We start from the raw sequence: 27257 nt of genomic DNA, 5'->3' as shown, positions 1-27257 counted from the left end.
AGGAGAAGCCTTGCCTGCCCTGAGCCAAAGCCATGTAGGTATGATGGGGTTTTTTCCCTCCCCTGCAGCCTCCTGGATCTGGAGTTCTGCTGAGCGAGGCTGCCTGTAAGCTAACCTGGGCTAATGAATTAATTAATGGCTCTGGCTGGACAGTGACAGGGACAGTCTCTTCCTCCAGCCGAGCAGGCAGGCTCCAGTTTCCACCGGACTGAGCACCCGGGGAAAGGAGATGGCTTGGGATCCGAATACGCGAAGCCCCCTCTGCCCGTTCGGGGGGTCCCCCTCCATCCTCCTTTGCTACTCCAGCACTGCCTGGAGCCAGCTCATCCAGGTGAGGAAGGGGAGGGGGCGGGACTGGAGTGGGGGCCTGGGAGGGAGATGGGTTTGGGTGAGTAGGTGGGTGGAGAGACCCCATCAAGGATCGGCAAAGCAGGAGCATCCAAAAAATAGAAGAGAATATTTGTCGCTCAGAAATGAACTCTTTGGTGTTCTCTGAAGTTGGGGGGGGGGGGGTCTTGCAGACCCAACTAGGGAATGTCATTAGTGTTGGAAGGGAGGGGGGTTTGCAGGAGGGGAGGATGAGGGTGACTGTGGGGGTCTTTAGTGCTCTAAGAGCTTGGTGGTTTTCTTGCAGATGTTTCGTGACCCAACTAGGGAACGTCATCAGTCCTAGAAGGAGTGTGGGGTTTATGAAGAGGAGGAAAAAGAAGAGGAGGAGAAAGAGAAGGAAGAGGAGGAGGAGGAAGAGGAGAAAGAGGAGGAGGAGGAGGAGAAGGGGGAGGAGGGGGGAGAAGAATAGGAATGTGGGGTCCTTGTTGCTGTTTGAGGCTGATGGTTTTCTTACAGATGTTTTGTGACCCAACTAGGGAACATCATCAGTGCTCCAAGGGAGTGGGATTTGCTCCCTGTTTGTATGCAATAGCTTGCCCTGCCAGTGTGGTTTTTCTTCTCAGTAGTACTTTGATTTGGGTCTTGCTCTTTGATTGACTTTTGTCTGGTGTTAATCCCTGCTTGGCTGCTGGACAGGATGTCTTGTGATCTGATTGTTTACTTCTTACTTTTTTTTATGGTGTGTTTTGAACCATGTGTGACTGTGGTTGATCTCTATGTGTCTGTTGATGGCTGATCAGTGTTGAAACACTCAAGTTCAGAGAGCACCAAGGACCCCAGACTCACTTTCCTCCTCCTCTTCCCCCTCCTCCTCCCTTCCCCCTCTTCTTCCCCTCTCCTCTTCCTCTTCCTCCTCTTCCTCCTCGTTCTCTCCCCCTCCTCTTCCCCTCCTCCTCTTCCTCTTTATTTATTTATTTATTGGATTTGTATGCCGCCCCTCTCCGTAGACTCGGGGCGGCTAACAACGGTGATAAAAAACAGCATATAACAATCCAATACTAAAACAACTAAAAAACCCTTATTACAAACCCAAACATAGATACAGACATACCATGCATAGAATTGTAAAGGCCTAGGGGGAAAGAGGATCTCATTTCCCTCATGCCTGATGGCAAAGGCGGGTTTTAAGAAGCTTACGAAAGGCGAGGAGGGTGGGGGCAATTCTAATCTCTGGGTGGAGTTGGTCCCAAGGAGCTGGGGCCGCCACAGAGAAGGCTCCTCCTCTGGGTCCCACCAAACGACATTGTTCAGTCGACGGGACCCGGAGAAGGCCCATTCTGTGGGACCTAACTGGTTGCTGGGATTCGTGCAGCAGAAGGCGGTCCCTGAGATAATCTGGTCCGGTGTCATGAAGGGCTTTATAAGTCATAACCAACACTTTGAATTGTGACCGGAAACTGATCGGCAACCAATGCAGACTGCGGAGTGTTGATGTGACATGGGCATACCTAGGGAAGCCCATGATTGCTCTCGCAGCTGCATTCTGCACGATCTGAAGTTTCCGAACACTCTTCAAAGGTAGCCCCATGTAGAGAGCATTACGGTAGTAGAACCTCAAGGTGATGAGGGCATGAGCGACTGTGAGCAGTGACTCTCGGTCCAAATAGGGCCGCAACTGGTGGACCAGGCGAACCTGGGCAAACGCCCCCCTCGCCACAGCTGAAAGATGGTTCTCTAATGTGAGCTGTGGATCGAGGAGGACGTCCAAGTTCTTCCTCTTCCTCCTCCTCCTCCTCCTCTCGCTTCTAGCCCAGATGATGTTATCTAGCTTTGTTAATAAAACATCTGCAAGAAAATTACCGAGTTCATAGAGCACAAAGGACCCCACAGTCGTTGTCATCGTCATTGTCTTCATCCTCCTCCTCCTCCTTTCCACAAATCCCACCTCCTCCTAGCACTGATAATGTTCCCTAGTTGAGTCATGAAACGTCTGGAAGAAAACCCACCCAGCTGAGAGGGTATCCAGGCTCCCCTAAATCCAAGGATACGACAAATCTAGGGCAGGGTTGTCAAATCTAGGTTGCAAATATCTGGATGGCCACTAGATGCCAGCAGAGATCTTTTCCCCACCACATGAGAGCCATCACATTTCGACAACTTAGATCAGAAGGCCCAAGAGGCGAATGGTGACACTGTTGTTTTTAATGTTTCCATCGGTTGAGACTTAGCGGTTTAATCTGATTTTATTTTTATTTTTCGATTGGGTGACACACAGAGTTGATTAAAAGATGAAGTAGTTTAATGTTTCCAAATGTAAAATAATGCACTTGGGGAAAAGGAATCCTCAATCTGAGTATCGTATTGGCAGTTGTGTGTTAGTAAAAACTTCAGAACAGAAGGATTTAGGGGTAGTGATTTCTGACAGTCTCAAAATGGGTGAACCATGTGGTCAGGCAGTAGGGAAAGCAAGTAGGCTGCTTGGCTGCATAGCTAGAGGTATAACAAGCAGGAAGAGGGAGATTATGATCTCGCTATATAGAGCGCTGGTGAGACCACATTTGGAATACTGTGCTCAGTTCTGGAGACCTCCCCTACAAAAAGATATTGACAAAATTGAACGGGTCCAAAGATGAGCTACAAGAATGGTGGGAGGTCTTAAGCATAAAACGTATCAGGAAAGACTTCATGGACTCCATCTGTATAGTCTGGAGGACAGAAGGAAAAGGGGGGACATGATCGAAACATTTAAATATGTTAAAGGGTTAAATAAGGTTCAGGAGGGAAGGAAAGTGAACACAAGAACAAAGGGACACAATCTGAGGTTAGTTGGGGGAAAGATCAGAAGCAACGTGAGAAAATATTATTTGACTGAAAGAGTAGTAGATGCTTGGAACAAACTTCCTGCAGACATGTGTTGATAAATCCATAGGAACTGAATTTAAACATGCCTGGGATAAACATAGATCCACCCTAAGATAAAATACAGGAAATAGTATAAAAGGCAAGCTAGATGGACCAGGATGTCTTTTTCTGCTGTCAATCTTCTATGTTTCTGTGTTTCTAAGCAGCTTATGTAAATATTTTAAATAAATAAAATAAACAAGACAAATCAGCCTGCAGGTTAAAATACAGGTAGCCAAATACAGGTAGCTCTCAACTTACAATAATTTGTTTAGTGACCGTTTGAAGTTGCAACAGTACTGAAAAAAGGAACCTATGACCTTTTTCCATACTTAACGACCTCATGGTCATATAATTCAGACCCACTTGGCAACTGACTCATAATTACAATGGTTGCAGTGTCCCAGGGTCACCTGATCCCCTTGTGCGACCTTCTGATAAGCAATGTCACCAAGGAAGACCGATTCACTTAACGACCGTGTGACTCACTTAACAACTTCAGGCATTCACTTAGCAGCTGTGGCAAGAAAGGTCGCAAAATGGGGCAAAATTCACTTAACCACTGTCTCACTTAGCGAACAGAAGTTTTGCTCGTAAGTTGAAGTGCCTCACTTAGCAACGAAAGTTATGCTTGTAAATTGAATGCTACCTGTAATTTAGTTTTACATAGCAAAAGTCTGAAATTTTCCACCGCTCTGAAATCCAGACCAGCTCTGACAATGGTCTGTCATAAATTAAATTTACAGAGATCTTGGTTGGGGGGTTTATTTGAGCTGAGTTTAAGCCTGGAATTTTGCAAACAAAAGGGGAAATTCCTAAGAACCAACAAAAGGTATTTAGTTGTGTTATCAGAAAAGTTGCACAAAATCTTCAAGAAAAATCTTTAAAAGAGAGAGAGATTTTCAGGAAATTCTGGATGGTTCTGGTTTTCAGCACAGTGGCTTTGGCCCTTGAATATTTATTTAATTCCAGGTTTGCAAAGGCTCCACGAACCCAAAGGGATTGTTTTTATCTCTTCGTTGTTCCACCATCCATTTTTATTCCAGATCAAAAATGCAAAGAAAAATCCCACCAATTATATTTATTCTCCTGTGTTTGAAAATGTTTCAGTCTCTGACCGTATATTTTTAATAAGGCTTTCTGAGTCAACAAAAAATAAAATACACACAGAAAAAAGAAATAGAAGAACACAGTCGGGAAAGGAACAAAATGAGGATAGCAGGGGAAAAAAATTAATGAAGAAGAAATTAGAAAAATTTCTGACTTTTTCTCTGTGTAGATTTTTATTTATTTATCTATCTATCTATCTATCTATCTATCTATCTATCTATCTATCTATCTATCTATCTATCTATCTATCTATCTATCAAATTTGTATGCCGCCCCTCTCCGTAGACTTGGGGTGGTTAACAACAATACAACAATATAAAGTATGTTAAACCTCTTGGCTCTAAAATTGCTCTTAAATTTACAGTGGCGCAGTGGTTAGAGTGCAGTACTGCAGGCTACCTCTGCTGCCTGCAATTTGGCAGTTCAAATCTCACCAGACTCAAGGTTGATTTAGCATCCCCTCCTTCCGAAGTGGGTCAAATGAGGACCCAGATTGTTGGGAGAGAATATGTTGACTCTATAAACTGCTTAGAGAGGGCTGCAAAGCACTGTGAAGCGGTATTTAAATCTAAGTTCTATTGCTATTGCTAAAATAGACTAGTAAAGTACATTAAAATCACTTGCTCTAAAATTAGAGGAATACTGTATTCTGTAATACATAAATCATAAATGGTTCTAATCTAAGGTGACCAGATGTCCCGCTTTTTAGCAATTTATTTTATTGATTGATTGATTGATTTTATTATTTATTGATTTTGTCCAATACACAATGAGAGTTTCAGTGGGTATACACATAGTAAAATACATGGTGAAGGTTATAGAGGAGATACTCATAGTAAAATATATCTAAGAAAGAATAGAAGATACAGGAACAAAACCTATCAATGAAAGAACAGAAGAAGAGATATAGGAATAGAAGAAAGGTATAGGAGATATAGGAGAGCAATAGGACAGGGGACGGAAGGCTCTCTAGTGCACTTATACTTGCCCCTTACTGACCTCTTAGGAATCTGGATAGGTCAACCGTGGATAATCCAAGGGTAAAATTTTGGGGGTTTGGGGATGACACTACAGAGTCCGGTAATGAGTTCCACGCTTCGACAACTCGGTTACCGAAGTCATATTTTTTACAGTCAAGTTTGGAGTGGTTAATATTAAGTTTAAATCTGTTGTGTGCTCATGTGTTGTTGTGGTTGAAGCTGAAGTAGTCGTCGATTTTTTTTTAAAGAAATACCAGTCGGCGGCTTGAGTGCCAGCTGGAGATTGCGTTGGGAGTTGGAAGGACCTGCTCTTCATCCTTTGATGCCGGGGGATCACGTGGCTTGAAGGGATCGTCCGGCAGGCAGCTCAGCTTCCACGCTGCCCAAAATCGGCCAATGCGGAGGACATCCGCATCGGCCAATTTCGGACAGTGCGGAAGCTGAGCTTCCTTGTTTGCGGCTTCCAAATTTTCCCCCCAGCACCAGCAAGTAGAATCTGCCGGGGGGGGGGGATTGGAAGCCGCGAAGAAGGGCAAACAGCTGCAGTGCACAGAGCGAAGTTTCCTTCGGCCCGGGGACAATAGAAGAAGGGAAGAGGAGGGTGAGGGAGGCAGCAAAGTGGGGAGGGGGAGAAAAAATAGTAGGATGCTTGGCTGCATAGCTAGAGGTATAACAAGCAGGAAGAGGGAGATTGTGAGCCTGCTGTATAGAGCGCTGGTGAGACCACATTTGGAATAATACTGTGTCCAGTTCTGGAGACCTCACCTACAAAAAGATATTGACAAAATTGAACGGGTCCAAAGACGGGCTACAAGAATGGTGGAAGGTCTTAAGCATAAAACGTATCAGGAAAGACTTCATGGACTCAATCTGTATAGTCTGGAGGACAGAAGGAAAAGGGGGGACATGATCGAAACATTTAAATATATTAAAGGGTTAAATAAGGTCCAGGAGGGAAGTGTTTTTAATAGGAAAGTGAACCCAAGAACAAGGGGACACAATCTGAGGTTAGTTGGGGGAAAGATCCAAAGCAATATGAGAAAATATTATTTTACTGAAAGAGTAGTAGATGCTTGGAACAAACTTCCTGCAGATGTGTGTTGATAAATCCATAGGAACTGAATTTAAACATGCCTGGGATAAACATAGATCCACCCTAAGATAAAATACAGGAAATAGTATAAAAGGCAAGCTAGATGGACCAGGATGTCTTTTTCTGCTGTCAATCTTCTATGTTTCTGTGTTTCTAAGCAGGTTATGTAAAGATTTTAAATAAATAAAATAAACAAGACAAATCAGCCTGCAGGTTAAAATACAGGTAGCTAAATACAGGTAGCTCTCAACTTACAATAATTCGTTTAGTGACCATTTGAAGTTGCAACAGTACTGAAATAAGGAACCTATGACCTTTTTCCATACTTAACGACCTCATGGTCATGTAATTCAGACCCATTTGGCAACTGACTCCAGCAGAAGTGGTTGGTAAATCCACAGGAACTGAATTTAAACATGCCTGGGATAAACATCCATCCATCCTAAGATAAAATACAGGAAATAGTATAAGGGCAGACTAGATGGACCAGGAGGTCTTTTTCTGCCGTCAGTCTTCTATGTTTCTACGTTTCTAAAAATGAAGTGGTGGCCCGAAATAACAATAATTTAATAATAATAATTTATTGGATTTGTATGCCGCCCCTCTCCGGCGCTATCAGCTACAGGTTGCTTTGTGGATGCCCAACAGAGAGAGGGGGGGGGAGAGAGAGAGAGATTGGAGGATTGGAGAATAGATTGAGCGTACACCTCTCCAGCGTTGGGAGGAGGAGAGTAAACCGCTTTCTTTGAGGTGGAGCCCCACCCTAACACTATGAAGTGAGAAGTGGGGCCTCCACAATAGGAAATCAAGTCACAAAGGTAGGCTGTGCTGATTCCAGTATAAGAAGCAACCTTGGTGTTCTGTTCGGGTCGAATCTGACCCGAAGCCATGTTTGAGACCCTGTAAAAAAAATTTCCCTGCATAATCTGGAACTTGGAATTTCATGACTTTATATCATGGTGAGGGGTACTTTCTTTGAGAATTTTTTGGGGGGTTGGGGGGCGGGCTTAGTTTTTGCTGTGCAAAAAACGTCACACTTGTACTGTTCAGGTCGTATACGACCCCGTCCGATAATGTTTGATTACAGGTACTCGAATCCTATTATTTTGAAAACTTTTTTCGACGGGAAATTAATTTGAATTTTTCTGAACACAATGAAGGTAAAATTGAGATGAAAAAGAATTAATGCCTATATTTTTATTTTACTCTCATTGGGTTAAGAAAAGTTCAATTTAGTATCCCAGTGAAAAAAGTTTTCAAAAATTTAAGTACCTAAAATAAACCTTTTTTTGGTCCAAGTTGTATATGACCCGAACAGTACAAGTGTATAGTCTTGGCGAACAGAACACCAGGGTTTTAAAGCAGAACAGGGAAGCTATTTTTCTGTCTCCCCTTGTCTTACTGTTTTTATATTTTTCAAAAGACTGCCTGTATTATTTGCTGGCCGGGAATGATGGAGTTGAAGTCCAACTTGGTGGAGAAGGCTGCTATATAAAATAGTGCATGACGACTTGTTTATGTGCTCCACTTCTCTCTCTCTCTCTCTCTCTCTCTCTCACGCACACACACACGGAATTCAAGGAAATCAAACAAACAGGAAAGATAATAAACAGATAGACGCAATCACTTTCCACTGCAATAAAAGGGCCAGATTGGGAAACAATATAGAAAAACAAACGCTGACATAAAAGTCTGTAGAGATTTTTAGTCGTCACCCCCTCCCCCCCCAGTCAAATTTACCAATTTTAAAGTCTGGTCACCTCATTCTAATCATCAAATTCCACAATTGAAGTTTTGTTTCTTCCAAGCAAGGAGTAGAAACTCTAGTCCTCAATGTCTTAGTTCTTATTCTAAGACAGAGATTAATTCCACCGAAAACATTTTTATAGAAGAAACATAGAAACATAGAAGACTGACAGCAGAAAAAGACCTCATGGTCCATCTAGTCTGCCCTTATACTATTTCCTGTATTTTATCTTACAATGGATATATGTTTATCCCAGGCATGTTTAAATTCAGTTCCTGTGGATTTACGAACCACCTCTGCTGGAAGTTTGTTCCAAGGATCTACTACTCTTTCAGTAAAATAATATTTTCTCACGTTGCTTTTGATCTTTCGCCCAACTAACTTCAGTCCTTTTTACTCTTTACTAAATCTGCACTTCTATTTCTACTAGTTTTTCTCATAATTCCTATCATCCTTTTCCTCCCACTTAGGACTGTATGACTGTAACTTGCTGCTTGTATCCTTAAGATTTTTATTGTTTCTTCATTGCTTATTTGACCCCTATGACAATCATTAAGGGTTGTACCACATGATTCTTGACAAATGTATATTTTTCTTTTATGTACACTGAGAGCATCTGCACCAAAGACAAATTCCTTGTGTGTCCAATCACACTTGGCCAATAAAATTCTATTCTATTCTATTCTTTTTGTAAAAAAAAAGTGGCAATACGTTTACGCAACGCCGCATCTCAACAACAGCCAGACTATGTTCAGAAACTGGAGACGGACAGGCAAGGAACACAATGCCCTGGAAATAAATCATAAATGGAGCCTTCCAGGAAGAGAGAAAGCTTTGTGTGTGTGCGCAGGAGTGTGTCAAAGGGTTGTGTACTCTTGTCCCCTGTGAATTTTGCACACAATTCATTGGGACTGTTCCAGGTCCCGCTCCTTCATCCCTTTTGTGATAAAAGGGGTTAGGAGAAAAGCGAAGGGGAATATAGAAACATAGAAGCTTGACGGCAGAAAAAGTCCTCATGGTCCATCTAGTTTGCCCTTATACTATTTCCTGCATTTTATCTTAGGATGGATATATATGTTTATCCCAGGCATGTTTAAATGCAGTTACTGTGGATTTACCAACCACATCTGCTGGAAGTTTGTTCCAAGCATCTACTACTCTTTCAGTGAAATAATATTTTCTCACATTGCCTTTGATCTTTCCCCCAACTAACTTCAGATTGTGTCCCCTTGTTCTTGTGTTCACTTTCCTATTAAAAACACTTCCCTCCTGGACCTTATTTAACCCTTTCACATATTTAAATGTTTCGATCATGTCCCCCCTTTCCCTTCTGACCTCCAGAGTTAATGAGTTCATGAAGTCTTTCCTGATAAGTTTTATGCTTAAGACGTTCCACCTTTTTTGTCGCCCGTCTTTGAACCTTTTCAATTTTATCAATACTGTATCTTTTTGTAGGTGAGGTCTCCAGAACTGAACACAGTATTATTCCAAGTGGGGTGTCTCCAGCGCTCTATACAGTGGGATCACAATCTCCCTCTTCCTGCTTGTTATACCTCTAGCTATGCAGCCAAGCATCCTACTCGCTTTCCCTGCCGCCTGACTGCACTGTTCACCCATTTGGAGATTGTCAGAAATCACTGCCCCTAAATCCTTCTGAAGTTTTTGCTAACATAAAGATTGCTAATATAATTTATTACATTTACTAATGTAAAGATTAAAAACGGGATAAATTAAACACAGGCAGTCCTCGACTTACAACGGTTCACTTAGTGACCGTTCAAAGTTACAATAGCACTGAAAAATGTGACTGAGTATCACAGGAAGTAAAAAAGCACTGAAATTTCGTGAGGGGACACTCATGCGTGCGTGATTTCAGATATTTTTTTCCCCCGCACATGCCCAGGAAGCAAGAAATCACCAAAATCTTGTGCGCATGAGCGTCCCCTTGTGAGATTTAGCTTCTACGCATGCGCATGAAGCAAAAAAGGGCCAAAAAATTTTTGGGGGAAAGATGGCGCCACTTGATGGACCAGCAAAGATGGCATCGAAGCATCGTGTGCAAATTGTGCAATTAGTGGGCCACTCCAGGAATGGCGCACCCTAGTGCACTGGTAGGAACCCACCAATGGGACGCCAGGGTTGTGTCTATGTCACATGATCTCCTTTTGTTACAAGCAAAGCCACAGCCCTGTGACTCACTTAACAACTGCAAGGATTCACTTAACAACTGTGGCTAAAAAGATCACCAAAGGGGACAAAATTAACAAATGCCTCACTTAGGAACAGAAATTTTGGACTCAGTTGTGCAATTGTTAAGTTGAGGACTACCTATATAACTATATAACTCAGGTCGTTGTGGTCAACTACAACACCCAGCAGCCCCAGCTCAAGATAGAGGATGCTGGGAGTTGCAGTTAAGGAAAACTTGGTACATGTGGAGTTTTCTATGTCCCTTAGATCTGTGGGGGTTTTAAGCTTGACAATTTTTAGTTTAGTTCAGTTTATTTTAGTTCAACTCCTACCCTCAAAACGTCGCTACAGAGCACTGCACACCCAGACAACTAGACACAAGAACAGGTTTTTCCCCTGAACGCCATCACTCTGCTAAACAAATAATTCCCTCAACACTGTCAGACTTTTTACTAAATCTGCACTTCTATTTCTACTAGTTTTTCTCATCATTCCTATCATCCTTTTCCTCCCACTTAGGACTGTATGACTGTAACTTGTTGCTTGTATCCTAAGATTTTTATTAATATTGATTGTTTCTTCATTGCTTATTTGACCCCTATGACAATCACTAAGTGTTGTCCCCCATGATTCTTGACAAATGTATATTTTTCTTTTATATACACTGAGAGCATCTGCACCAAGACAAATTCCTTGTGTGTCCAATCACACTTGGCCAATAAAATTCTATTCTATTCTATTTAGTTCAGTTTAGTTGAATTCAGTTTAGTTCAGTTCAGTTCAGTTTAGTTCAATTTAATTTATTTAACTTCTAAGCTGCCCAATTACTAGTAGACACTGGGCTTATGTTGCCTATGCAATATCTATCTGTCTGTCTGTCTATCTATCTATCTATCTATCTATCTATCTATCTATCTATCTATCTATCTATCTATTTTTAAATAAATAAATAAATATAAAACAATAGAATAGAATAGAATAGAATAGAATTGTATCGGCCAAGTGTGATTGGACAAGCAAGGAATTTGTCTTTGGTGCATATGCTCTCAGCGTACATTTTTTTTAAAGATACATTTGTCAAGAATCATGTGGTATATAAAATACACTGTTCAAAAAAATAAAGGGAACACTCAAATAACACATCCTAGATCTGAATGAATTAAATATTCTCACTGAATACTTTGTTCTTTACAAAATTGAATGTGCTGACAACATGTGAAATTGATTATCAACCAGTGTTGTTTCCTAAGTGGACAGTTGGATTTCACAGAAGTTTGATTTACTTGGAGTTATATTGTGTTGTTTAAGTGTTCCCTTTAATTTTTTTGAGCAGTATATATATATATAGCATTAAATAACACAAGAAATATAAACCAATTTAAAAAAAACCCAAACAAATATTCATTCGATGGCATAGACTTCAACTCCCAGAATCCCTCAGCCAGCAGGCTTTATGGCAAGTGGACTTCCACTCCCAGAATCCTCTAGCCAGCATGCTGTGATTTGCAGTCAGTTTTGCAGAATTAATTTTCCAATAGCTGCATCACAAGATTTGCAATTAAAGTGAAGGCCGCTAACAATGGCCAACTTCCCCTTTCCCACAAGGCTCTGGGTCTATTACGGCTGCTTCAGCCACAATGGTGGCCAATTCCCAGAATCCCTTCTGTCTCCAACCTCCTTTCTTTCGCCTCTTTTGTGTTTCTGTAGGCCACCACCGAACCGCCAAAAAAGAAACCAGATCCTGTCACGTCGGAAACCGTGGTGATTTGGGGTTTGAGACTCTGGCAAGTGGTTGGGATTTTCGCCATTTTTGTGCTGAGTGTTAGTAAGTGCCGTTCCTTTTTTAAAAAAAATTCCATCCTCCTGAGCACTGGCTTTATTGGCAGGGAGGTCAAAAGAGTCAAAATGGCAGCCAGTAATTAGCATTGCACACATTCTGTCTGCCATCTTGAATTTTTTTCACCTCTTTCCTGTGGACACGCCCCCATGGTCACATGATCAAAATTCAGCGGCTTGGCAATTGACTCATATTTATGATGGTTGCTGTATCTTGGGGATCACATGATCCATTTTGTTTGTTTGTTTGTTTGTTTGTTTGTTTGTTTATTTATTTATTTATTTATTGGATTTGATTTGTATACTGCCCTTCTCCGAGGACTCAGCATATAACTATTATTATTATTATTATTATTTTTATTATTATTATTATTATTAGATTTGAATGCCGCACCTCTCCGAAGACAGTACAACTGCAACTCTAATTTAAACATTTAAAATTACAATCTAAAAATCCAATATTTAAAAACAATATTATATTCTTCAGCAACTGAGTTGTCGAAGCGTGGAACTCATTACCTGACTCAGTAGTGTCAACCCCTAACCCCCAACATTTTTCCCTTAGACTATCCACGATTGACCTCTCCAGGTTCCTAAGAGGTCAGTAAGGGGCGTGCATAAGTGCACCAGTGTGCCTTCCGCCCCCTGTCCAATTGTCTTTCCTTATCTCATTTATCTTTTCTTCCTTTCAAATTTGTTCACCTATACTTTTATATCTTTTCTTCTTTAGTTATATTAGTACATATCTATTCTCTTCAATGTGTATTATGTATTGGACTAAATAAATAAACAAACAAACAAACAAACAAACAAACAAAAAAATAAAATAAAATAAAATAAAATAAAATAAAATAAAATAAAATATTATGTTGTTGTTGTGAGCTGCCCCGAGTCTTTGCAGAGGGATGGTATACAAATCTAATAAATATAAATATATATACTTTGAACAGATGCTACACAAAGTGTTATAAGTCCAGGACTCTGCAAAGCCCACCGCACCCACCCCATTAGGAGCAGCCTCCGTAGCTCTTCAGGTTGAACAGCTGCCTGCAGCAGAGAATCTGGACAGGTTTTTAGAGCCATAAATAATGGCGGCATGGTTGACAGAACTCGAACCCGCTTCTATCCCCAGGAATTAAGCAAACGGCAACTGTTCCACTGCACGCCCCATTGATTCCACCTGGCGCGGGCCGCTTTCCAGGTCTGCAGGCTGCCTGCTGGCATTGGAGGAGAAAGGCTGGAAGAAAATGTTCCCGGACAGGAGAGGAAATATTTGCACCATTAAATAGGAATCATCGCGGGAAACGTAGCCAGGTTTTTCCCGCGGCTGACAGTGAAAACAGGCCCACCAAAAAAGCTGCCAGGAAGGGAGCAAACAAGCATTTTAAGGAGTCTATTTTTTTAATTTTTGAGGCAGATTTAATTTCACGAGCATCGCGCAGGGAATGTGCGCCGAGTACGCCGGACGGCGAAGTTACTCAAAACTTTTTGACTTTGCCAGTTGGAACCTTGTCCGGCTTCCCGTCATATTTGACTTTCCCAGCGAATCTTTCTCAGCAATGCATCAAAAGTGATGCTTATTTGGAGAACAGGAGCCAGATTCCTATTGTGGACTTTTAGTCGAGGTTCCCCAGACAGGGAAAAGTCCTTGACTTATGACCTTTCATTTAGCAACTCTGCAAAGTTATGATGATGCTGAAAAAAGAGACTTTTTAATTTAATTTAGCTTAATTTAGCTTATTTTATTTTATTTTATATGTTGTCTATTTTATTATCAAGTGACTTGGGGCCACTCAGTATCATAAATGACAGTATATAGGTAGTCCTCAACTTGCAACCTTCCTTCCTCCCTTCCTTCCTTTTCTTTCTTTCTGTTTCTTTCTTTCTCTCTTTCGTTCTGCCTTCTGCCTTCCTTCTCCTTTGCTTTCCCTTTTTCTTCTCTTCCTCCATTCTCCATATTTCTTTCCTCCTTTTATTTCTTTTTTCTTTTTTCTTTCTCTCTTTTCTTTTTCCTTCTCACATGTCCTTTTTACTTTCCTTCCTTCCTTCCTTTCTTTTTTCTTTCCATCTATCTTTCCTCCTTCTTTCTCTTTCTTTCTTCCTTTCTTCTTCTTTTCCCTTTTTCTCTCTTCCTCCATCTTTCTCTTCCTTTTTTATTTCTATTTCTTTCTTTCTTTTTTCTTTCTTTTTTCTTTCTTTCTTGCCTGTCCTTTTTACTTTTCCCCCTCTTCCTTCTTTCCTTCCTTCCTCCCTTCCCCCTCTTTCTTTCTTTCTTTCTTTCTCTTTCTTTCTTTCTTTCTTATCTTTCTCCTTCCTTCCTTCCTTCCTTCCTTCCTTCTGCCCTTCCTTTTTTCGTTCTCTGGCCTCTCTTCCCCATTCCCCTTGTTTCTTCTTTGCTCCCTCCTTTTCTTCCTCCCTCCTTCCTCTTCTTCCTCTTTTCTCCTCTTCTCCTCCATTTATTTCCCCTCCTTTTTGTCCATTCTTCACCCTCATCTTTTCAACTTGCTCTTCACCATTCAATTTCCAATTTTTTAAAAAACTCTTTCCTTTGGGGAAGCCCTACCTGTGGGTGTCCACCCTCCCACAGAGGCGGGGAGAAGTCACTCCCCTCTTTCTCTCCATCCCTTCTTCCTCCCCTGTTTCCAGTCATCACCCTGTGCTGTATCTTCAAATGCCGCATCCCGAGGACCAAGAAGGAGATCGAGGCCCGCTATGCCAAGAGGCAGGCTGCGAAGATGTACGCGGACAAGCTGGACACTGTGCCCCCTCTCAATGAACTGACCGAAATCCCAGGAGGTGAGCACCCCCCCCCCCGTTTTTCTTTCTTCTCTGGGGCTGGAGAGGTGGATGGAAAATTGGGTCCTCCCAGGTAGTGGGAGGCCTCGACTCACAGCCACAAAAGGGAGCAAAAATTCTAATTGCTAAGCATGTGAAGTTGTTAAGTGAATCGCTCGGTCATTAAGCAGATCCAGCTGGGCCCATTGACTTGCCTTGGAGCAATTCATTTTAACAACCGTGGCATAAACGTTGGCAGATCAGGTGGGACTCGCTTACCGAGGGTCTGACTTAGCAGTGGGAAGGACATTTATTTAATTTATTTATTTATTCGATTTTTTTTTTAATGCTGCCCTTCTCCTTAGACTCAGGGCAGCTTAGAACATGTTAGCAATAGCACTTTAAAAAAAAAACAGAGCCAGCCTATGACCCCCACAATCCAGGTCCTCATTTGACCCACCTCGGAAGGAGGGAAGGCTGAGTCAACCTTGAGCCGGTGGTGAGATTTGAACCGCTGACCTGCAGATCTAGCAGTCAGCTTTAGTGGCCTGCACTACAGCACTCTACCCACTGCGCCATCTTGGCTCCTGTTCTGGTATACCCTGGTAGTTGTAAGTCGAGGACAACCTGTCCAGAAAGGGACTGAAGCCAGCTGTGTTGCTCCCCTCCCTCCCAAAAGAAGGGTGAGTGGCACACCTGCCTCTTGCAATGGCCAGACTCACAGGTGACCTGCAGGTGTGGCTGCTCTCTGTCTACCTAGAGTACAAGTTCATTGGCTTCAGTAAGTGACCAGATCTGAACTCTTGATGGTTTTCCTTCCTTCCTTCCTTCCTTCCTTCCTTCCTTCCTTCCTTCCTTCCTTCCTTCCTTCCCTCTTTCCCTCCCTTTCTCCCTTTCTCCCTTCCTTCCTTCTTCCTTCCCTCCCTCCTTCCTTCCCTCCCTTCCTCCCTTCCTTCCTTCTTCCTTCCCTCCCTTCCTCCCTTCCTTCCTTTCTTCTTCCTTCCCTCCTTCCCTCCCTTCCTTCCTTCTTCCTTCCCTCCCTTTCTCCCTTCCTTCCTTTCCTTTTCCTTTTCCTTCTCATTCTCCCCACTCCCTGCTTCCATTCCTTCTTCTTTCCCCTTCTTCCCTTCTCTCCCTCCTTTCCTCCTCCTTCTTTCTCACTTTCCTTCCTTATTTTCTTCCTTTCCTTCCCTTTCAATCTTTCCTTCTTTCTTTTTTTCTCTCTCCCCTTTCCTTGCTTACTTTACTCCCCCTTTTCCCTTCCTTCCCTCCCTCCTTTCCTTCTTCCTCTCTCTCACCTTCCTTCCTTATTTCCTTTCTTGTTTCTTTCCTTTTATTTTTCTCCCACTCTTTCTTTTCTACATGCTTCCTTCCCTTCGTCCCTCCTTCTTTTCTCTTTCTACCTTCCTCACCATCCCTCCCTTCCTCTTTCTTTCCCCTCTCCTGCTTTCCTCTCTTTTCTCCCTCTCTCTCTCTCCCTTCCTTCCTTCCTCCCTCTTTCCTCATTTCCTTTACTTTTCCTTTCCTTTCCTTGCTTTTCCTTTCTTTCTTTCTTTCCTTTCCTCTCCTTTCCTTTCTATTCCTTTCCTTTTCTTCCTTTGTTTCTTTTCCTTTCCTTATTTCCTTTCTTCTTTTCCTTTCCTATTCCTTTCCTTCCTTCTTTCCTTTCTTTCCTTTCCTTTTCTTCCTTCCTTCCTTTCTTTTCTTTTCCTTATTTCCTTTCTTCTTTTCCTTTCCCATTCCTTTCTTTCCTTCTTTTCCTTTCCTTCTTTCATTTCCCTTCCTCCTTTCCTTTCTTTCATTTCCTCCTTTCCTTTCCTATTCCTTTCCTTTTCTTCCTTCCTTCCTTTCTTTTCTTTATTTCCTTTCTTCTTTTCCTTTCCTATTCCTTTCTTTCCTTCTTTCCTTTCTTTTCCTTTCCTTCTTTCATTTCCCTTCCTCCTTTCCTTTCTTTCATTTCCTCCTTTCCTTTCCTTTCCTTTCCTATTCCTTTCCTTTCCTTTTTTCCTTTCCTTCCCCCCTTCCATTTTTCCTTTCCTTTCCCTTCCCTGTCCTGTCCTCCATTCTCCTGCTTCTCTACCTTTTCCAGGCTCTACAGAAAGCCTCCCGACTCTTTCGGGCCAGCTCGAAGCGCGACCAGTTGCCTCCCTGCCGGCTGTACAGGAAGAAGAGGAAGTTGCGGGGGAAAGCCACTAGGTGGCGCCCGCCGCTCACTTTTCATTCTCCTCTGCAGAGTTGTTCTTCGTTGGCGATCCTCTTTCTCTCTCTGCTGCGCTCTGCCTTTTTCCTCCTCTGGCCCCTCGCTTCTCTTCTACCTTCTCCCTGAAAGCCCACCTGTCGCCACCACCTCCTCCTGCAATGAACAGCTGCAACAGGGACTCAGGCAGAGCGCAGCGGTTTCCTCAACTTCTTGCCTTCCAACACAGGAAACCCTCTGACCGAGCACCAAAATTTCCTTTGCTAAGCGAGATATTTGTTGAATGAGCTTTGCCCTATTTCGCAACTTTTCTCACCCTAGTTTGTTAAGCAAATCACTGCCGTTGTTCAGTTAGGAACACATTCGTTGAGCGAATCTGGCCTTCGTCAGAAAAGAGGAATCCCGTGACTCCACAACACCCAACCGCCGCAAATACAATCAGTTACCAAGGGTCCAAACTCTAACCAGGTGATTAATCAGGGAAATTGCAGCTGTTGTAAGTGTGAAAAACTCAGTTTTTTTTTCCTGTTGCAACTTTGATCACTAAACCAAATGTCGTAAACCTGAGTTTCTCAAGCTCAGCAACTGGTCGTAAGTTGAGGATTGCTTCCATTGCTGCTGTGGCTTTGGGGGACTGTCCCCCAAAAATCAGATTTCAAGCGATTTGATTTGATTTGATTTGATTTGATTTGATTTGAATGCCGCCCCTCTCCTCGGCTAACAGCAATAGTAAAACAGCATATAATAATAATCAAATACTAAAAACAGTTAAAAATCCATTAATATAAAAACCAAACATACGTACAGACATACCATGCATAAAGTTGTAAAGGCCTAGGCGGAAAGAGTATCTCAATTCCCCCATGCCTGGCGGCAGAGGTGGGTTTTAAGCAGCTTACAAAAGGCAAGAAGGGTGGGGGCAATTCTAATCTCTGGGGGGAGTTGGTTCCAGAGGGTCGGGGCCGCCACAGAGAAGGCTCTTCCCCTGGGTCCCGCCAAGCAACATTGTTCAGTTGACGGGACCTGGAGAAGTCCCACTCTTGGTCGTAAGTCGAGGACTGCTTGCATTGCTGCTGTGGCTTTGTGGGTCTGTCCCCAAAAAATCAGATTTCAAGGAGTTCCTCTTTGCCTTCTAGCTTAGCCTCACAGAGGAAAGGAAAAAAATGCTTTGTTGGTTTGTGTTGGGAACCCAGTTAAGGGATAAAGGAAAGTGAACTGATTGATAGAAAGGGAAGAAAATTAGACATTCAAACCTTCTGTCCGCCAATTGATTTTGGGAGAGGTGGAAACTTGAAGGAAGTGAAAAACGAGGGTTGGGATGAACCACCAGATCTCTAGATCCCTCTTGAGACCTGGGATCCTCTCGATCCTGAAATTAAGGAGGGATTTTGGATGATTTGCTTAAATCAGTGTTTCCCAACCTTGGCAACTTGAAGATATTTGGACTTCAACTCCCAGAATTCCCCAGCTGGCTGGGGAATTCTGGGAGTTGAAGTCCAGATATCTTCAAGTTGCCACGGTTGGGAAATACTGGCTAAAATAGCAACTTAAATAAAGACAGAAAAATAATGGGTTGCACAACCTTGCAAACAATGCTGCATTTAATTTGCGCTGATTAAATTTTGCTTTGGATAAAGAAAGGAAACATAGACACTCCTCGACTTACAACAGCTCATTTAGTGACTGTCCAAAGTTACAACGGCACTGGCAAAAAATATACTTATGACCGTTTTCACACTTACAACCGGTTTTCATACTTACGACCGGTTTTTCACACTTATGACTGTCACAGCACCGCCCTGGTCAACCTGATCAAAATTCAATAGTTTGCCAATTGACTCATATTTATGAGGGTCCAAGGATTGTGTGATTTCCCCCTTTTGCGATTTTTTGATGAGCAAAGTCAATGTGGAAGCTGAGATTCGTTTAACGACTCTGTGACTAACTTAACAACTGCAGTGATTCCCTTACCGACTTTGGCAAAGAAGGTCATAAAATGGGGCAAACCTCCCCTAACAACTGTCTTGCTTAGGGACGGAAATTTTGGGTTTGAGTTGTGGCCATAACTCAAAGACTAACTGGGGAAAGGTTGAATCTGCAAAGGCAAATAAAGCAAACTGATATTAATAATATTAATAATATTAATATTAATAATATTAATAATATATTATTTTTCAGTGATATCTATTTTTATTCATTTTTAAAATTAATTTTTCCTTTTTTTGATAGTTTCCAGCAAAAAGCGAATATAAAATGCATTGATTTGTTTAACAACTACTGTATTGGCTTAATGACCACTGGCAAAAATGTCATAAAATTGGGTTTGCTGGATCACAGGGTGCCTCAACTTATGACCGTCATAACTCACAATGAAAATGCAAAACTCTATTACGATAATACGTTGAGGATCGTGTTTGCTCAGCCACTTAGCCCTGACTTTGAAACGGTGCTAGCATTCTTGGTTCAGCTAGGAAAAATATGTGTTATTTATTATTAATATATTGCAAATTATTAATGTATTGCAACATTAATATTTAATAAAATAATATTTAATGAAGGAAGTGGAAATCACTTATTAAACATTAGTGAATAGCAAAATTGTTAACTGAAGAAAAAGTGATAACAGGCAGACAATTGGAAGAAAGAGAGAGAGAGAAAAAAGGAGGGGAGAACTGGTAAGAATTTACATTATTTCAACCACAGATAGTCCTCGACTTACGACCAGCTATTGTTCAGTGGCTGTCAAAGTTACATCGGCACTGAAAAATGTGACTTATGAACATGGTCAGAATTCAGACGCTTGGCAAGTGACTCATACTTATAACGGTTGTAGTATCCAGAGGTCATGTGATCCCTTTTTGCAACTTTTTGACATGAAAGAGAGTGGGTAATCCTGACTCACTTAACAACCGTGTGACTAGGTTAACAACAGCAGTGATTCGCTTAACAACTATTGCAAGAAATATTGTAAAATGGAGCAAAATTCACTTAAAACCTGTCTCGCTCAACAACAGAAAGTTTTAAAGGTAGCTTGGGGTTGTCATAATGCAAGAAATAAATAACGTCATAAGGCAAGAAATAAGTGGCATAACAGGTAGTCCTTCATTGCAATTGAACCTGGAGATACGGTCCAGAGGTGACATGCAGAGCGCTCTCTATAGGCATGAACGTCGTTGCCAGCTGGTTTCTGGTGCATACATGCGTTGTGCCAGCCAGATGGTCTTTGTGGGCGGCAGAGTACCGGAAAACGGCCTGAAGATGGCTCGAAAACGGCCTGAAAGTGACCACCAAATGACCCCCAAGCAGCCTGAAAACGGCCCAAAAATGGCCTGAAAAATGACCCCAAAATGACCCCCAAGCTGCGCGAAAATGGCTGAGAATGACCCCCAAAACAGCCTGAAAATGGCCTGAAAATGATCCCAAAACAGCCTGAAAATAATCCGCAAAGGACCCCCAAAATGACCTGAAAATGGCCTGAACATGACCCCCAAGCTGCCTGAAGATGGCTGAGAATGACCCCCCCCCAAACAGCCTGAAAATGGCCTGAAAAATGACCCCAAAATGATCCCCAAGCTGCCTGAAAATGGCTGAGAATGCCCCCCAAAACAACCTGAAAACGGCCTGAAAATGATCCCAAAATAGCCTGAAAATAATCCCCAAATGACCCCCCCCAAATGACCTGAAAATGGCCTGAAGATGACCCCAAAATGGGGAGTAAACAGCCAAAAAATAGCCGTGAAAATGACCTGAAAACATTCTGAAAACTGCCCCCAAAATGGCCAAAAACAACCAAAAGAACCAGGCATGTGCACGCTGGCTGCCTTGTCTTCGGGTTTCTGGTGCTCCGTCATGCGTCCATGCAGTCACATAACACACACACACACATTCAGGTTTGCACACTCGGTCTGGAAAAGGATTCGGCCTTGGACTGGGCTAGATGATCTCAAGGGACATTTCCCATTTGAGGATTTCAAATTAAAAGACTTCCGCTACAGGACCCTGGTTATTAAAAGCTCCTCCCAAACTCTGGAGGGGTTTGAAAGGAGAGTCCGAACGGTCCAGAAGAGGATGGACAAAGTGGTATTCCCACCCGTCGTGGAGGGGTGGACTAGACGGTCTTTGGGAGAACCTCCCAACCCAAATCGGCTATTCTCTGGTTCTCCATCTCTCTCTCTCTCTCTCTTGCCATGGGATGGGTCTTTGGTTCAGACTTCCTCTTGGAATTTATAACTCCACCTCGCGTGTGGCAGGAAACAAGCTGCTTTCAGTTGCTCCAGCCAACAAATCTTGGTTTGTGTCCAACGAGAAGCGACGTGGCGTTCCAGACAAACATCTGGCCAGCTTGTAATTAAGAGACAGAAAAACAGCTCCAGGTGATGACACACGAAAAGCCAGATTTCTTAGAGAACATGTCCTGGAGGGAAGCAGCAAAAAGTCTGTGTATGTGTGTGTGTGTGTGTTTGTGTGAAGCCCTAAAGAAGACATATATACCTTGAAATCTTCAGTGAAATTTTGGGGGAGATAGGTTTCATCATGATGTTTGCAGCTTTAAGAGGTGTGGACTTCAACTCCCAGAATTCCTCAGCCAGCATCGTAGCTGGGGGATTCTGGGAATTGAAGTCCACACATGAAGGTTTCTGGGAGTTTTGAAGTCCATGCATGCTGTCAGGCTGGGAATTCTGGGAATTGAAGTCCATACATGCTTGCTGGGGGATTCTGGGAGCTGAAATCCAGGTATACTGTCTGGCTGGGGGATTCTGGGAGTCAAAGTCCACACATTTTAAAAATTGGCAAGCTACATAACAGTACAGTATAGAATCAAAACAAAGTGAGTTTTTAATAGAATAGAATAGAACAGAATAGAAATGCAAATATAGAATGGAATGGAACAGAACAGAATAGAATAAAATGAATAGGATAGGATAGGATGAATAGGACAGGACAGAACAGAACAGAATTCTTTATTGGCCGTGTGATTGGACGCACAAGGAATTTGTCTTTGGTGTAGATGCTCTCAGTGTACATTAAAAAAAATATACATACATGATACTAGTAAAAGGGAAACATTAGGACACGGGACAATCAATATCAATATATATGCTCAAAAATAAATAAAGGGAACACTTAAACAACACAATATAACTCCAAGTAAATCAAACTTCTGTGAAATCCAACTGTCCACTTAGGAAGCAACACTGATTGACCATCAATTTCATTTTGTTGTCACCCCATTCAACTTGGTACAGAACAAAGTATTCAATGAGAATATTTCATTCATCCAGATCTAGGATGGGTTCTTGGAGGGTTCCCTTTGTTTTGCAACAAGTTACAGCCACACAGTCATAAATGGGCGGAGATGGGTGAAAGGAACAATGAGAAAAAACTAGTAGTAATAGTAGCGCAGACTTAGTAAAGAGCTTGACAGCGTTGAGGGAATTATTTGTTTAGCAGAGTGATGGCTTTTGGGGAGGGGAAACTGCTCTTGCGTCTAGTTGTCTTGGTGTGCGGTGCTCTATATAGCACTATTATAAAACACCGTTATAAAATATTTATCTCTAAAAGCTCCCTGGTTAACCAAAAATGAAAGTTTAATCAAAATTCAAAAGCTGAATCAAATATAGGACTATTAATTAATTGCCCAGGCAGGTTAAATAGATTTTCTGCACATTTTTGTTTAGCTTATCAATATCTAGCAAGCAGAACGAAAGAGCCCAGAAAGTGTGCGAGTTTATTTTATCCACAATCCATTTTGTGGTCACAAACCTTTAGAGGTGAAAATTCAAAGTGATTTTGTTGTAATTATACCTACCTATACAGGGACTCCGATGAATGAGCACAAAATTTCTGTTACAAGAGTTGTTAAGTAAACCTTTGCAGGGATTGTAAATAACCTGATTGTTAAATGAATCTCAATTCCTCATTGACTTTGTGCGCCGAAATGTCAAAAACTGAAACCGTCATAAATACAAGTTGTCAATCACCTGACATATGGTGACCCTGGGGAGGCTGCTGCGGTCGTTAAGTGTGAAAAACGGCCATATGTCACTCTTTTTAGTCACGTGGTAACTTTGAACGGTCACTAAATGAACTGTTGTAAGTCAAGGACTACTAATATAGTAATAACTGTGCCACAGCTTCCCTTTTTTTTAAAAAAAGATAATCATTCAGGTCTTCTGCTTTTTTGTTGCACAAAAGGAGTGAAAATTTCCCAAAATTAAATAAGAACAAATTAGAGAGAAACTGTATTTGAGCATTCAAATGTATAGGAAGTCCTCAATTTATGACCACAATAGCCGTTGCTAAATTAGATGTTTCTTAAGTGAGTTTTGCCCAATTTTATGACTTTTCTTGACATGGTTGTTAAGTGAATCCCTGCTGTTGTTAACTGAATCATGTGGTCATTAACCAAATTCAGGGGGCCTCCCCCCCATGGACCTTCCTAGTCAGAAGGATGGAAAGAGTGATCATGGAATGGTACAACTGTCATATGTCCATGCCAGTTGCCAAGTGCCCAAATTTCAATCACATGACTGTAAGAATGCTGTGATGGACATAAGTGTGAGGACCAGTCAGGTGATGGATCTTCCTTCTCCACTTCAGCTGTTCTCCATCCAGGTTTGCTACACTTAATCTAAGAGCAAATTATCTTCCGGCCCTCCTTTTATTATTTATTTATTTATTTATTTTGTCCAATGCACAATACATATTGAAGAGGATAGACATGAGTTATTATATATAAAGAAAGGATATAAAAGTCCAATACACAATGAGGATTTTAGTGGGTATATATCAATATACACATAGTAAAATACATGATGAAGGTAATAGAGGAGATACTCATAGTAAAGTATATCTAAGAAATAATAGAAAAGAAGATATTCTATCCTTTCTTCCTTCTTATCTTCCTTCCCTCCTACCTTCCTTCCTTCTTTCTTTTCTTCCTCACTATTTCCTTCCTTCCTTCTCATCATCCTTTCTTCCTTGTGTTGTGTTGTATGGTTTTTAAATGATGGCTTTCTTTTAAATATTAGATTTGTTACACTGCACATTATTTTTATTACTGTTCTGAGCCGCCCCGAGTCTGGGGAGAGAGGTGGCATACAAATCTAATAAATTATTATTATTGTTATTCCTTCTTTCTCTTCCTTCCCTCTTTGTCTTTCTTCCTCTCTTTCCTTCTCTTCTTCTCTTCTTTCCTTCCTTCCTTCTTCTATCCTTCCTTCTTATCTTCCTTCTTTCCTTCCTTCCTCGCTTCTTCTATCCTTCCTTCCCTCCTCCCTTCCTTCTTCTATCCTTCCTTCCTTCTCATTATCCTTCCTTTTCATTATCATTTCTTCCTTCCTTCTTTCTTTCCTTCCTTCCTCCTTCTTCTATTCTTCCTTTTTTCTTTCTTCCTTCTCTCTTTGTCTTCCGTCCTTCTATCCTTCCTTCCTTCCTTCCTTCCTTCCTTCCTCTCTTTCTTTTTTTTCTTTCTTCTCATTCTATTTCCAGCTTTTTATTTCATATTTCTGTTACCATAGCAAAGACCTTTGATCAATCATATTTAATATAGATGTAAATATTCCAAATCCTTGATTCACAGCCACTCATTTAGTGACTGTTCAAAGTTATAACTTGCAACCAATTTTTACACTTACGACTATGGCAATATCCCTGCAATCATGTGAACAAAATACAGGCGCTTGTCAGCTGACTCATATTTATGACCGTTGCAGTGTTCCGGGGTCACACAAGATCCCGTTTTGTGACTTCCTGGACCAGGAAAGCCAATGGGAGAACAACTGCACAATTCACTTAACAACTGTAGCAATTCGATTAATGACCTTGTGAAAAATAGTTCACAACGCAACTTACTTAACGCCTTGCTCAGCGATGGAAATGCTCGTCCCCATGTTGGCCGTACGTTGAGGACTGCCTACATGACATTTATGCAGTAATCAATTACAACAAACGTTACAAATGAATCTGATGTACAGCTATCAATTAAATTGATCCACATGGAAGGATTTTTCTTGACTCCCTGTTGCTTTTTTAAAAAAAAAATGTTTCTGCTACCAGAGGCTTTTAAAAATAATCTCTATTTAATGTCAGGGATGACATTTATATAGCCATGGGTAATCCATTAGGATAAACATTATGAGTATAACTAAAATATAGTTATTGGCTAAATCGTATCTTTACGGAAGGACTTTCTTATAACTTTCCCTGCAGGGAGGTTAATTTTTCTGCCAAAAGAGATTCTCGCATTTTTAATTGGCAATGAACCTGAATCTCCAGAAAACATTTTTAAACAAGAGTTTTGCAACATCAAAATTAACAGCCAGCTCAGAATTAAGTGGGTTTTTTTCCCACTTGGGTCAATTTATAGGCAATAGATATAGGGAGTCCTCTACGGAGAGGGGCGGCATACAAATCTAATAAATAAAATAAATAAAAATAAAATAAATAAACTTACGACCATTACTGAGCCCAAAACGTCTGTCGCTAAGTGAGACCGTTTATTAAGCGAATTTAAGACCTTTTCTTGTCAAGCTGCTACGCAAATCATTGCGATTATTGAGTTAGTGAGATGGTCGTTAAGTGAATCTGGGCTTCACCATAACATCCGACGGTCACAAAAGGAGATTATGTGACCCTGGGATGCTGCAACTGTCAAAAATATGAATCCAGGTGCCAAGTAGCCAAATTTTTATCAGAATTCTGTAGCGGTTGTAAGTGTGGGAAAAAAATTCATCTTTTTTCAGGGCCACGCTAACTTTAGTCACCAAGCAAACGGTCGTAAGTCGAGGAATAACTATCTATATTTATTATTGTATTGTATTCAGTTTTCTATCACTGCCCGATTCAAGTAAGTGACTTTTGAAATTGTTGTGCAAAATAAAAAATAAAGAAATGAGGAAATATTTAACATAAACTATAGAGCTTGATGGTTTTGTTGCAGACATCTGATGACCCAACTAGGGAACACCATCAATGCTAGAAGGAAGTGGGGGTTTCTGAAGAGGAGAAGGAGTGGGGGGAGAAGAAGAAGAGAGCTGTGGGGTCCTTGATGCTCTCTGAGCTTGGTTAGTTCTTGCAAACATCTCATGACCCAACTAGCAAACATCATCAGTGTTAGAAAGGAGAGGAGGTTGGGAAGGAGGTGGGGGGAGAAAGGGGGGGATGAAGAGCAGGAGAAAGAGGAAGAGGAAGATTGTGGGGCCCTCGATGCTCTCTGAGCTTGGTTAGTTCTTGCAAACATCTCATGACCCAATTAGCAAACATCATCAGTGCTAGAAGAGAGGAGTGGTTGTAGAGTGGAGAAGGAGGAGGATTGCAGACATTTCATGACCCCCATCACTGATGGTGTTACATAGCTGGGCCATGAGATGTCTACAAGAAAAGAACCCAGCTCAGACAGTACCCCACATTTTTGTTATTAATGGCCCTTTCCCCTTCTGTCTTCCTTCTCCTTCACCAGGTCCGGCCAACGTGAAGGTAGAGGAAGAGGAAGCGGAGGAGGAGGAAGAAGTTCCCACCGTATCAGGCAAAGTAGACGCCCAGAAGAAGAAGAAAGAAAAATCGAAAGAGGGAAAGAAAGAAAAGAAGCGGCCGCCAGAAGAAAAAGAGGAAAAGGAAACGTCTGAAAAGGACGGGAAAGAGAGAGCGAGGCAAAGGCAAACAAAGAAAGAAGGGAATGAGACAAAATCGGAGAGGAGGAAGAAAGAGGAAGGAGAAAAGAGTGTCAGCACAGAGAAACACAGAGGCGGTTCCAAGGCACGTGCGAAAACCCCTAAAGATTCATCCCGGGAAAAATGAACGTGAGAGAAAATTGCATAAAGAGGGAGAAAGAGAGAAGGAAACAAATCTGGAGACTTTATTTTTAAAAAGGAATTTTTTTTTTGTTTGCATCTTTTCAAGGTCTTCTAGGTGTTTGCACCTCTTTGGACTCTTTTTTTTAAATTTAAAAATGCCGATCGATAAAATTAAATCTCAAGCTTGAGGTCTAGAACCCTGAACAAGCATCTTGAAATCCGTGTTTATAATTTGTTTGTTTGTTTGTTTGTTTGTTTTTTATTTACTTACTTACTTACTTACTTACTTACTTACTTACTTACT

The 27257-nt window shown here is 41.6% G+C and overlaps 1 protein-coding gene across 1 annotated transcript; it reads left to right on the top strand.

The window, feature by feature from the left end:
- Positions 1 to 33: 33 nt before the first annotated feature.
- TMIE (transmembrane inner ear) lies at positions 34 to 27107 on the top strand. Its single transcript, XM_070726546.1, has 4 exons — positions 34 to 331; positions 12059 to 12176; positions 14834 to 14983; positions 26620 to 27107. Exons 1-4 carry the CDS (start codon positions 230 to 232, stop codon positions 26955 to 26957), a joined length of 708 nt encoding a protein of 235 aa, XP_070582647.1. The 5' UTR covers positions 34 to 229; the 3' UTR covers positions 26958 to 27107.
- Positions 27108 to 27257: the final 150 nt, after the last annotated feature.

This window comes from Erythrolamprus reginae, chromosome Z (assembly GCF_031021105.1).
Source record: "Erythrolamprus reginae isolate rEryReg1 chromosome Z, rEryReg1.hap1, whole genome shotgun sequence".
NCBI lineage: Eukaryota > Metazoa > Chordata > Lepidosauria > Squamata > Dipsadidae > Erythrolamprus > Erythrolamprus reginae.
Note: the sequence above shows the minus strand (reverse complement) of the source record. Positions and strands in the feature narration are given on the sequence as shown.

Excerpts from the sequence above, each read along its gene's own strand:
- TMIE (XM_070726546.1), top strand. The coding sequence starts at position 230 with ATGGCTTGGGATCCGAATACGCGAAGCCCCCTCTGCCCGTTCGGGGGG. Across the intron at positions 12,177-14,833 it reads CATTTTTGTGCTGAGTGTTA|TCATCACCCTGTGCTGTATC; the intron begins GTAAGTGCCGTT and ends CCCTGTTTCCAG. Across the intron at positions 14,984-26,619 it reads ACTGACCGAAATCCCAGGAG|GTCCGGCCAACGTGAAGGTA; the intron begins GTGAGCACCCCC and ends CTCCTTCACCAG.